At 42.0% G+C, this 12228-nt stretch overlaps 1 protein-coding gene across 1 annotated transcript; it reads left to right on the plus strand.

Annotated features, from left to right (window-relative positions):
• Positions 1–1225: 1225 nt before the first annotated feature.
• On the plus strand, positions 1226–11610 carry LOC139455385 (sulfotransferase 1A1-like). The gene is made up of 5 exons (XM_071236945.1): positions 1226–1400; positions 6577–6894; positions 7158–7261; positions 9218–9380; positions 11498–11610. Exons 1-5 carry the CDS (start codon positions 1226–1228, stop codon positions 11608–11610), a joined length of 873 nt encoding a protein of 290 aa, XP_071093046.1.
• The last annotated feature ends 618 nt before the right edge of the window (positions 11611–12228 follow it).

Raw genomic sequence — 12228 nt, forward strand, 5'->3', positions numbered from 1 at the left:
TTCAATATATGTAGTATGTTTAACTATTGCTAGTCACGATATGGCTGAAATATTGCCAATGTGACTTAAAATTTTAACTCACACACTCACTAAGAAGCTGCCAGGTTTATCAGTGGGACACGTTAACCAGGTTGCTATTTTTCACAAGGAACAAAACGTCAGAGCACCGTCGCGCCTTTTCACAGTCTCATACTGAACTGCTTCGGACTAAACTATTCGTTGTAGCACACTCAGAGGCGGGGCGGAACTCTTACTGATCTCAGGTAAGTGGCATCTATGTACGTGTCATCACATTACACAGTCAACGCATACTTGACCTCGTCAACATGATCGGAACTGTGTGACCGTCGATCGGAGAGGAAGGGCTGAATTTACTGATTGGGTTTTACCGCAACCATACCTTTGACCAGAGACACTGGAAACCCGTTTTCAAAAGCATTATATAGCAAGCAGAAATCTTTCTTTCTAGTGTATTTTGGCCCGTGTAACGCTGACCCAGTCAGGTTTCAATTTGGCAGTCTTTGGACTGAGTTTTATGTTTTTATTATAAATACATCTTCTGATTATTTTCAGTATTAATCATCATATTTGTCAATCTACATTACGTGCAGTGGCTTTAGTAATTATTAACACACACACTGCATAATACAGCTTCAAAGGAGTACCCTATTTGATCTGACTGCCTGTATGCATTTGCCACTATGAAAACGTTTAAACTTGTATTTAGAAAACACAACTGTTTATCACAGAGACATTTCATATTGTAAGGGGTTCGTGAAGATCCGGGGAAGAATAGGTCTTCAGCAACCCATGCTTGCCATAAAACGGGGACTATGCTTGTCTTAAGGGCCGAGTAACGGGATCGGGTGGTCAGGCTCGCTGACTTGGTTGATGCATGTCATCGATCCCAGTTGCGTGGATCGATGCTCATGATATTAATCCCTGGATTGTCTGGTCCAGACTCGATTATTTACAGACCGCCGTCATATAGCTGGAATATTGCTGAGTGCGGCGTTAAACAACAAACTAACCAGCCAACCTTTCCCTGGTCAACGGTTTGCCAAAGGGAATGGTAGTGTATAACCATATCATAACTCACAAACCCTCAAATAACTTTTCTTGAAACGTTACATGCAGTCGTTTTTCATAGGATATTCCCTTTACTTCACTTTCTAACAATTTACACTACCATGCATTTATAACCCCTCTCTTGTGACAGTTGAGGATGTCAGTCGTTAAGATACCGGATGCTGGCGGAGACAACATCAGATTCCTGGAAGTGGATGGTCATTTGTACCCAAAGGACCCCTTCGTTGTTTCTCCCGTTGACGTCATCAAAGGCATTAGCGACCTCCCAATCAGAGAGGACGACGTCCTTGTCTGCGCCTATCCTAAATGTGGTGAGCAACGGAGAAATAACTTCTATTTTCCCCTTGCCTGTGATTATCACGGTATATTACTTACTTATTATGAGCGATACTTTGCCTTCAAACCGTGGAAACTATATTTGATGTTCATTAGTTCTGAGTGAGTGAGTATGGTTTTACGCCCTTTTCAGAAATATTCCAGCAATATCACGGTGGGGAACACCAGAAATGTGCTTTACACATTGTACCCACGTGGGGAATCTTCGGCGTGAATGAGCAAACGCTTTAACTACTAGGCTACCCTACCGACCCTCGTCATTTGTAACTCGCATTATGAAGCAGTTAATGTTACTGAAGAGTATATACTCACACGCAAAAGAAACGCAGGTGGTTCTAAGCAAATAGGTAACAAACACGGAACCATAAATTGATATGAGTTTTAGCATGTAGTGAAGCCTGATGTTGTTATCAATATTTTTGGTTGCATTTCGGAAGCCCCGAGTAAAAACGCGACATAAAAAACGAATCGCCAAAACGCGCCATTTCAATGAATATGTGGGTATTATGCACCCATTTCTCGCGAAATTGAAAATGCACAAACTGTCACGAACTGTAGTGGGATAAAACTATGGCCGAGTCTTGGTCCTACCACTCCTTGGTCAACAATACAACGCCTAAGTCAAATTCTGAGAAACCAGGCTATCGGCCGTTTGGAAGATGGAGAGTCTGTCCAAGATGTTGTTCGTCATTTCAAAGTTAACAATTTACCGTCTCCTGCATCAATACAAAGCTACACAGACTACAGACGACCTCCCACGGAGCGGTCGTCCTAGGGTCACCACACCTCGACAAGATCGTCAGATTACCCGTCAACACTAGCGACATCCGTTCCTAACTGCAAGTGAAAGTGCTCGACAGACCATAGGAACACATAACCGACACATTAGCCGGGACACTGTGATCCGACGTCTCCATTCCAACAACCTAAGATGTTGCCGACCAGCACGTCGTCCTGTTCTCCAACCATGGCATCGACAAGCATGACTTCAGTGGGCACAGGGTCATCACAATTGGCGTCATCGTGAGTGGAGGCGTGTCATCGTCTCTGATGAAAGTCGCTTTTGTGTCTCCCATGCAGACGGAAGAGTCAGAATTTGGCGGCGTCGGGGTGATCGTTTCGTTGACAGAAACGTTGTGGAAAGGGATCCATGGGGTGGACCTAGCGTCATGATATGGGCACGGACTGGACTTAATGCGAGACTTGGACCCATGTGCTCTCTAAATGTTGGTCAAGGTCGGGGACACGGCGTCGCTGCTCAGCGGTATATCGACCAAGTGATCAGACCCCACGTTGTTCCATTTTTTGCACAACATCAACAACACATTTTCCAGTTGGACAACGCTCGTCCCTATGTTGTCAGGACTACCATGGCCTTTCTGCAAGAACACAACATCCTTGTTCTACCGTGGCTAACCCTCAGCCCTGATCCGAACCCATCTAACAACTGCCGATGAACTAAGCACAGCTGCTCTGGATGTGTGCAGGAGGATCCCTATAGGGCCTTCACAAATCGTCTGATCCACTTAATGTAATGTGTGGCAGTGATCAATGCTAATGGTGGTCACACCAGGTATTGACTGACATTTTGAGTATTGACCCGAAACTGTGTAAGCCCTTAACATTTGAAAAAAACAATTATGTCATCTGCCTTTTAATCCATTAAACTGTCTTCAGTCAATTTTTTGTCAATCTTGCCCTATTAGTATTTCTTGTCTTTGCTGTTGAAAATAAATAACATGTATACTACATATTCGACTTGTGGTTCTTTTGCGTGTGAGTATAGTTATATCCCTGCGTATCCTATTTCCGAACGCTTATCATTCTGCTGGGAATATTTAAAAATCTGTATATGACTGCATAATAAGCATTGTCAACTGAAATAAAATACAAATTACAAAATCATTTATGTATTTCTATTCATTGTCTGCTTTAGTTTGTAATAACCAAATAATAATTACATGAATAATAATGTATTCTATTAATTGTCCGCTTTATGTGGTATTAAAATGAGGAATTTTTTCCTGAGTACAGGCGTCTTTACCGCAAACAGCTGTTCATTTCATTGGCATGTGGGAGATTTGTATGGTCTTCGAAAATGTGGGTTTAGATCGTAATTTGATATATTCAAAGTAATAAGATATGAAAAAGCGACTGTGGTTAATGGTTTTAAGAGTTTACCGAGATCTTACGATAATTATGTAAAGTTCCATGCAGCGCAAAAGGAATCGGTTATGCACAGTGATAGTTAGCATGGAGTGTTGCGAGTATGCAACTTGCTGTATCGATTGACAGCTTGTGACGAATGAATGAATTATTGTGTGAGTCTTCAATGGAAGATAGACAATTTTATTAAAGCAATACAATCACCTACTGCTCAAAGGATGTTGGTGAGACATCTACATGTATGACAACTATGAATCGCGGAATATGTGATTCCTTTCGGGCCTTGCCACATTTTTTTTAGAGATGGAACATCACTTCAAACCTTCAATACAAACAATTTTCTTCTCTGATAGGCGTAGCCAATTATTTTGTGTGTGGAAATTTCTGGAACTTTTAGCAAGTCCAGGAATTATTTCCTTATGTGTTAAAAAACGGGGGAATGTTTAACGTATACGACTATATAATTCTTTCAGTTATGATGCGACTGCCTCACACAATGATTTAAAGCCATTTGCAAAAGTGTTCCAAAAGTAAAAGAATATATGTAGTGTAAGTGATTGGGTGAGTTGGGCCAGGTTTATGTAGGTAGGGTTATATTTTTCTTCTTGATTTTAAGCTCACTCAATTTTATAAATCATCATAAAATAGAGGCAGGTGACTCATTGACTCCCTTTCTATGCGCGAAACGCAGCCAATAGGAAAGAATGTTCCTGGCATGTGCAAGAAATGTTTGAAGCCAATATCTTTCAGCCCAGTTCTTCTGAATGACACTCTCCCCTTGTCATGGTTGAACAAATGGGATAGCTCTTACCGCTTTGCCGTAGATTATAGACGTCTCAATGCAATTACCAAGCCTGTTTTTGTCCCTCATCCACATTTTGAAGATGTTGTTGATGCAATATACAGGCGACAGCCATGCCAACATTTTTAGTGTCCTTGATTGTGCGAGTGGCTTTCGGAAAATACCACTCTATTCAGATACAAAACACAAGTCAGCCTTCATTAAACCCGATAGTATTTTCCAATGGAATCGCCTCCCTGTCGGCCTAAAAGATGCTCCTATGGCATTCAGCAAACCATTTCAGTCACGAAAAAAAATGAATTAGTGTCACATATTAATATTTGTATATGACATCATAACACGTTTTCAGAACATTTGAACCACCTTAAGGCTGTATTCCAAAAGACCAAAGACCAAACATTCGCGGCAAAAAAACATGTCCCCTAGTAAAGGCATATCTTCAGTAAAGATGGCATCCAAGTGGAACCCCCCAAAATAGATTCAGTCACACAGATACCCCCTCCCCCTCTCAAAATGTCAATAACATGCGTCATTTCTTAGGTTTTGCCTCGTGTCATCGCAAATTCGTAGCAAACCTTTCTGGCATCGCCTTCCCCTATACAACCTCCTAAAAACAAAGACACGTCTTTCGAAGGTTCAACAATTGCCAACAGGCAAATGAAAAGCTACAGCAAGCCCTGACATCAGGCCCCATACTTGCATAAACAACTCTTCGTCCTCACTACAAATGCATCTCCAACTGCAATAGGATACATTTTAGGCCAACTTGGGTCTCATGGCATGACTTGTAATGATGTTCATAATTCATGTCTTTTGACAATACAAGTTTCTTCCTTGACAATGGAACTGTTCTGTTTTCAGGAACAAATGAGGATGGCCATATTACGGCCGAGACGTTTTATTGAGGCTAAGGTTTGTTGGGTTTTTTTCAAGCAGATGGAGGCTGAGTGTTTTATTTACACAAAATTATGAGCTGTTTTTTTTTTCAAAAAGGCATTTTACCACTTTGGCGAAACCTACGAACATTGGGTAGTGGTGCTGACAGCAGAAGGTTGCATTAGAACCAACGACGAGTGGATCCTGACAAATACTAGTATCAGGTCGCATATACTTAAACCAGGTTATCTTCCATGTATCATTGTTCTTCCCCGACACGGGGAAGGTGAGTGTTTAAAACGTTCGTCCGTGTTCGATTTCCATATGGATGCAATGTGTGAACCACATTTCTGGTGTACCCTGCTGTGATATTGTTGGTTTATTGCTAAAAGCAGTGTAAAACCACTCAGTCACTTACTCCTTCCCTTTCTGCTGGTTTGACGTTATTTGCAATCATAACACCGAAGACCCGGGTTTGATTTCCATATGGATGCAATGTGTGAACCACATTTCTGGTGTACCCCGCTGTGATATTGTTGGATTATTGCAAAAAGCAGCGTGAAACCACTCAGTCACTTACTCCTTCCCTTTCCTCTGGTTTGACGTTATTTGCAATCATATTTATGACACACGTGCTGGGCATAAGGTAACCCGGGGCAGTGGGGTAGCCTAGTGGTTAAAGCGTCAGCTCGTTACACCTAAGACCTGGGTTCGATTCCCCACATGGGTACAATGTGTGAAGCCCATTTCTGGTGTTCCCTGCAGTGATATTGATGGAGTATTTTAAAAGTGGTGTAAAACCATACTCACTCACAAATAAAACCATCAGAAATAGGAGCGAGTGAGTGACGTTTAATTGCTTTTAGGAATATTTCATCAAATCAGGTTAATGGCCACCTGGAATGGGGCTCCATTCATTCATTCTTCACACATGTTAAAATCGAACCTGAGAAAGGCTTTAACTACCAGGAGACGAATACATCCTGTTTCTAGGCCTGTGAAGATCCGGGGTAGATAGAATACGTCTTCAGCAACCCATGCATGCGTGACTATGCTTGTTGTAATTTGATTTGACTAAGGGGATCGGGTGGTCAGACTCGCTGACTTGGTTGATGCATGTCATCAATCACAATTGCGTGGATCGATGCTCATCATGATATTAATCACTGGATTGTCTGGTCCAGACTCAATTATTTACAGACCGCCGTCATATAGCTGGAATATTGCTGAGTGCGACATTAAACAACAATCCAACGAACTTCGCTTCAAAATGTTAACTAATCTCTCTCTCTGTTGAGGAATTTCAGGCACTCACTGGGTGTGGGAAATGGCCCGCCTTCTTCTGTCGAGCGACACGGAGACTGTTATAATTAAGGAGAAATTTATGTTGGAGTTCATCGGAAATGACATTTTAGAGAAGTTCCCGTCCCCTCGAGTTTTTAACACACATTGCCTTGTGAAGCAGCTGCCGCGTGGTGTGATTGAGAAGAAGTGCAAAATCATCTACATTCTTCGAAACCCCAAGGACATGGCAGTGTCCTTCTTCCACCACCACAAGAAAATAAAATCGTATGCATATGATGGGAAATGGGAAAATTATTTCCCTTTACTGCTGGATGGGAAAGGTTAGAGCTATTCAGGAGGAGTGAGTGAAGGGGCGAATGTTGTTTACGTTCCAGACCAGACAACGACCAGAATGCTGCATCAATAAAGCTGCTGACTATTTTATTCGGGGAGGGGTCGTATCATAACGTAAATGGATCGCCTTAGCAAAGCTATGTAAGTGAATGGGTCCAAAGTTTTTTCTCAAAATAGAATAGAGATGAATACAATTAACAATAGAAAACCAGTTTCACAAAACCCTAATACTAAAATCTCTACAATACAGTTGACTTCGGGTCGTTTTTCACATACCTGAAGGACTGGGCTGCCATTGGAACTACCCATCCCGATTTGCCGATCTTGACCCTGGTGTATGAAGATCTAAAAGAGGTAACAGTAAACTCCTCTATTTGTAATTGCATTGTGCAAAGTCCATTGTGGTTTATGTGGTACTGAATGGGAAAGGTACTGGTAAGACATAAAGTGAATTTTTAAGATGCTTTTAATTCCAGCGTTTATGTTTTCGCAACAATAATGAGGAGGAGCCATGTTATATGGTTGCACTTGATTTGTAGATCAGCGCGGGGGCACGGGTGGCCCAGTCGTCAAAGGCGCAGCGATTTGCTTTGCAGAGTTGCGTCCCTTGGGCACGCCAGAAACCTATGATTGTGGGTTCGAATCCCGGTTCGCCCCAATTATATTTCTAGGTTTGTCAAAACTATACCTGTGCTTGTGGGTTTCACCTAGTGGTAAACGTCTGAGACCTGCATCACTTCAGGCTTTCCTCCCACATTAAGCTGACACGCCGCGATATATAATAATGTTAAAAGCAGCGTTTAGCCCAACTCACTCACTCACTCACTTAATTATGTGCTTAGGTTGCTGAGTATGTCGTTGTTTTTTCCAGCAGATCAAATGAGCCAAATTTACAATGTATGCATACACTGATTTTTCTTAATGTCGACATCGGACCGCCTCCGTGGTCTAGTGGTAGAGCGTCCGCACAGAGTGCGGAAGGTCCGGGGTTCGATGCCCGGCCGCGTCATAGAAAAATACGTCAAAAGATGGTACTTGTTGTTATCCTGTCTGGCGCTCGGCATAAAGGGGCTTAAACAAGGACTGGTCGGCTCGGAGTCAGTATACTGTGTCTGAGTGGGGTATTCACGTTAAACTGCTGCATGGTATCTCAGTGTGCTAGCACTATAAATCGGCATCAGTCCGGACTAGTACAAGCAGCCACACACACACACGTGCATGCACGCCGCTAGATAAGTGCAATAATCTTGGACGCAAAGTTAAACCCCATTTCCCATCACCTAATGTCGACATTGATTCTCTGGTCACGATGCCAGCATCTGCTTAATGGTCATCACAATTTTTTGACAACAGATTGATGGACCAGCCAATCCAGTGATTTATATAATGAACATAGATCCATACAATTAGGATACGATGACGTGTATCAACCAAGTCAGCGAGCCTGACCACCCGATCCCGTTAATCGCCTCTTACAACAAGAATAGTCGCTTTTTACGGCAACCGTGGGTTGCTGAAGACCTATTCTACCCCTGATCTTTCACAGTTCACATAATATGTGATACAAAGCTACCATAGTATCTTTCTGGCACAACTATGGGATTTAGGCGCTTCAGACGACTGGATCAACCGTGCCCCTTTGAGAGGGGATGGCGATTAATGTTTCTTGAAATATATTCTGTTGAGCCAGTGGGAACTCGACAATAAAACCGAACACGTTGAGGGGATGTCATATATGTCTACAAATTAAAATAGTTGGATTTAGCCGAAATAAATTTGAATTGTTACCTTGTTTCGTTTTGTCGCTGTGTGTACATCTGACTACACTTCTGAACGTTATGACAGGACAGACCGACTGTCAACAACGTCTGACCGTGGCCGTGACGTCTCATAGACTAGTGTTAGAGTAGCTTCCCTTTGACAAAGGGCAGTTACTCTAGCGGACAGACCGATGGATTGCCGCGAAAGGCAATTAAAAACAATTGTTGTTTTGCGTTTATGTTGCTTCGCCACTGTATAAGAAATAGATTTCAGTTGGAACTATATTGGCTATTGTCACTGTCCGACTGACACATCACTTACCCTCTGACCTAATGAATATTAATGCGCGCATTCCAGGAAAACTCGCAATGTTTCGGTAATGTTTGTGAGAGAATGAAGCGATTTTGAAGTACAGAATTAAAGAATGACAAGGCTCGCTAAATACAATGTTTATTCCTAATGCAGGATATTTACTATCCCCAAACACAGAAACGTGATAACCTCTATTTATCATTGTGATAATGTCAGCCAATACTTCATCTATTTCAGGATCCACTTCCCAATATTAAAAAGCTTGCTAACTTTCTGAATGCTGAGAAATCAGAGGAATTCTACCTTAAAGTAAAAGAGTTGACGAATTTTAACAAAATGAAGGCAACGAAAGGCAAATTCATCACATTACCTGACGGTTCATCTATTATGTACAGAAAAGGTGAGTATACGTGCCAGCACTTAGTCTACATCTAAATAATGCTGTTGAATCTATTGTTTCCTGTTTCAGTACTTACGACAGAGGAAACGCTAAGATCCTGTCGGGAACTCAGTACCCTTTCTGACCTGGGCTCCACACAGGAAAGAGAAGCACAGAATGAATTAAGTCATTGATGTGTGAGAATGTTACACACAGTGATACCGGAATCATGAGTATCATGTGATTTTGTGGCCCAAACATCGCCATTCTTACATTGGCCTAAACACTTGCTAAGGCAGGATGCAGTTCACAAACCGATTGGGTGATGTGTGAGGATTAATAGTAGAGGATTAAAAGTAACAACAATTGCATACATGAGTGGGATAACATTGGTAGGTGTTGACAACAAGGGGATAATGCTGTCACAACACGATGGACAGAGAACACATAGTTGGAAGCCAATAGGGACATGAAGCCAATAAACAGGATAAGTGATTATTGCTTGATGAGTTCTTAGTAGCCGGATGGGATGAAATAGCCTTCATCTCTGTTGATTGATGGCTTGTGGCGGCGAATGTGGACTGCTTCTGTTAGTTTTCTTTAAGTGAAATCATGGAGGTTGTTGGCGAGGATTTTGAAGTTGTCCCAGTTGATGTTGTGATTAGGACAGTTGCTGATATGGTCCGAGATGGCTGATTTGCTGTCGGATTTAATGGTGGAGGTTTTGTGCTCTTTCATTCTGGTGTTGATTGGGCGGGATGTTTCGCCTACGTAGGATTGTCCACAGTTGCAGTCAGTTTTGTAAACTACACCTTTAGGCTCTTGGGGTTTGGTTGTGTTCCTGCCGTTGGCACTTAGCACCTACCAATGTTATCCCACTCATGTATACAATTGTTGTTACTGTTAATCCTTTACTATTAATCCTCCACCTACAGTTTATATTCTGTACTATGTCTCTCATTCAGTCTTGCTTGACAACGGTATACGGATCTATACCAAACGTCACATTTTATAGTATTTAAGAAGTTGTGATCCATAAAATTGTGTCTACATTGTCATCCGTCAACTTCTAAGTAATGCCTGTCAAACAACTTCACCATTATGACTTTCCAAGATCCGGTAGGCGCCTCGTGACGACCATGTAGCTCAGGGCCGACACATCTGGCTTCCTCACCTACGATACAGGACCACCACGGCAACGTCTACATCATCCGTCGGGTTTGTGTAAGCCAAGACGATGAGAAGCCGGCAACGTGAGACAGGTCAGACGGTCTGTTCGAGGTGTCATTTTCATGGACCAACAAAGTCGGCTACGACGTCAATGGGGTCATGTCCACAGCATATATATGTCCTCATATGCGATGGAGAACTTTAGTTCAGCAACGAGTCATGTTGTTCGCGTTGTCGTGCAGATTGAAGATGTCCTGTGTATAAACGTCGACGTGAACATTTCACACCTTATTGCATACAGATTCAGTGGAGGTAGCGTGTTGATGTGGGCAGGAATCACACACAATGTCAAACCCAACCTGATTCCCCCTTCAGGGCAACTCACTCCTGGCCTGGACCTCTCTAACACCAGATGTTAAAATTGTCGATCCTTTTTAGGATGATTCGCATACACGGGTGCGACAGCGTCATCCACAGACTGTCTCGGTGGGTACTACATGTACAGGCGAGTGGAACATCATTCCCAAGCTCCGAATCGTACCCTCATTGCTTTCATGGTCAGGAGATGTCTTGACTCCCAAGGTGGACACGTACGATACTTTCAGCAGATAGTCTTGACATGCCATGTCTACATCAGAGACTAGTGTTTAGTTTTGTAGCGTGTGTCATATCTAAACATTCAGCTGCTTTCCGTTGATCTATGACACAAATCCATTCATGTGCATTGTTTTTTTGAGGGAGTACAAAAAACAACTAGCCATTTTCGTGGCTGGTTATTGTTGATGGACTCTATGGCATTTAGAAATTGCTAGGGCATGATGAAGTGCCATGGTGCATTTTTTTTGCAGCAATTTTCCAGGATAAAATGTCAAAATATGTGAGACACATTATCCCATCCTACCCACCCCAACCCTGTTCAAACGCATATTTATTCAATGAGATTTTGTTGCCTTTTTCCCGTGTTTCAGGTGAAGTTGGCGAATGGAAACATTATTTCACCGTGGCCCAGAACGAGCTTTTTGACAGAACATACAAGGAAAACATGGCTGATTGTCACATAAAGTTTAGATACACGCTGTAGTATGAAACGAATCGCTTTGGTGTCAGATGGGCAACATATGCTCATATATAGACACGAGAACAAGAACCAAATTAGTGCAACAGAACTAATTTTTTTTTACTGTGTGAGGGAATACTTTTAATATTTACTGAATTCTGTTACTGAATTCTATTCTATTTTATGATTTCGTGTAATACATACACAATTTGCGATTTTTTCCAATTGATAGGTGCATGGGAATATCTGGTGCTGTGGTGTTGGTGCATGATTTCATATTTATTTACCCAAGTTAATAACGGTGACGTAACAACAACATTGATATACTGGCTGATTCTATTTCCACACAAATGACCCTGGTGTGGAAAGTTTCACCATCTCCATGTTTTTGTTGAAAATTATCACAAACACATTAATTGGTACCAAATATATAACATCTTAAAGTGCTATGGAAATAGATAAACAATGTTCATGTGTGTTCCTTTATTGCTAAACCTTATTCATGCGGCGTTAATATGTACATGAAACCAGCAGGTCCATTTCCGTAAACGTGGGAAGTCTCTGCTGCAACCAGAGTCCATTGTATTATTGTATTTGGAAATGTGCTCCACATGTCTACCATGCTGAGTGCGGCGTTCAGCA

This window comes from Haliotis cracherodii, unplaced genomic scaffold, assembly GCF_022045235.1.
Source record: "Haliotis cracherodii isolate W230 unplaced genomic scaffold, xgHalCrac1.p SCAF_11, whole genome shotgun sequence".
Lineage (NCBI taxonomy): Eukaryota > Metazoa > Mollusca > Gastropoda > Lepetellida > Haliotidae > Haliotis > Haliotis cracherodii.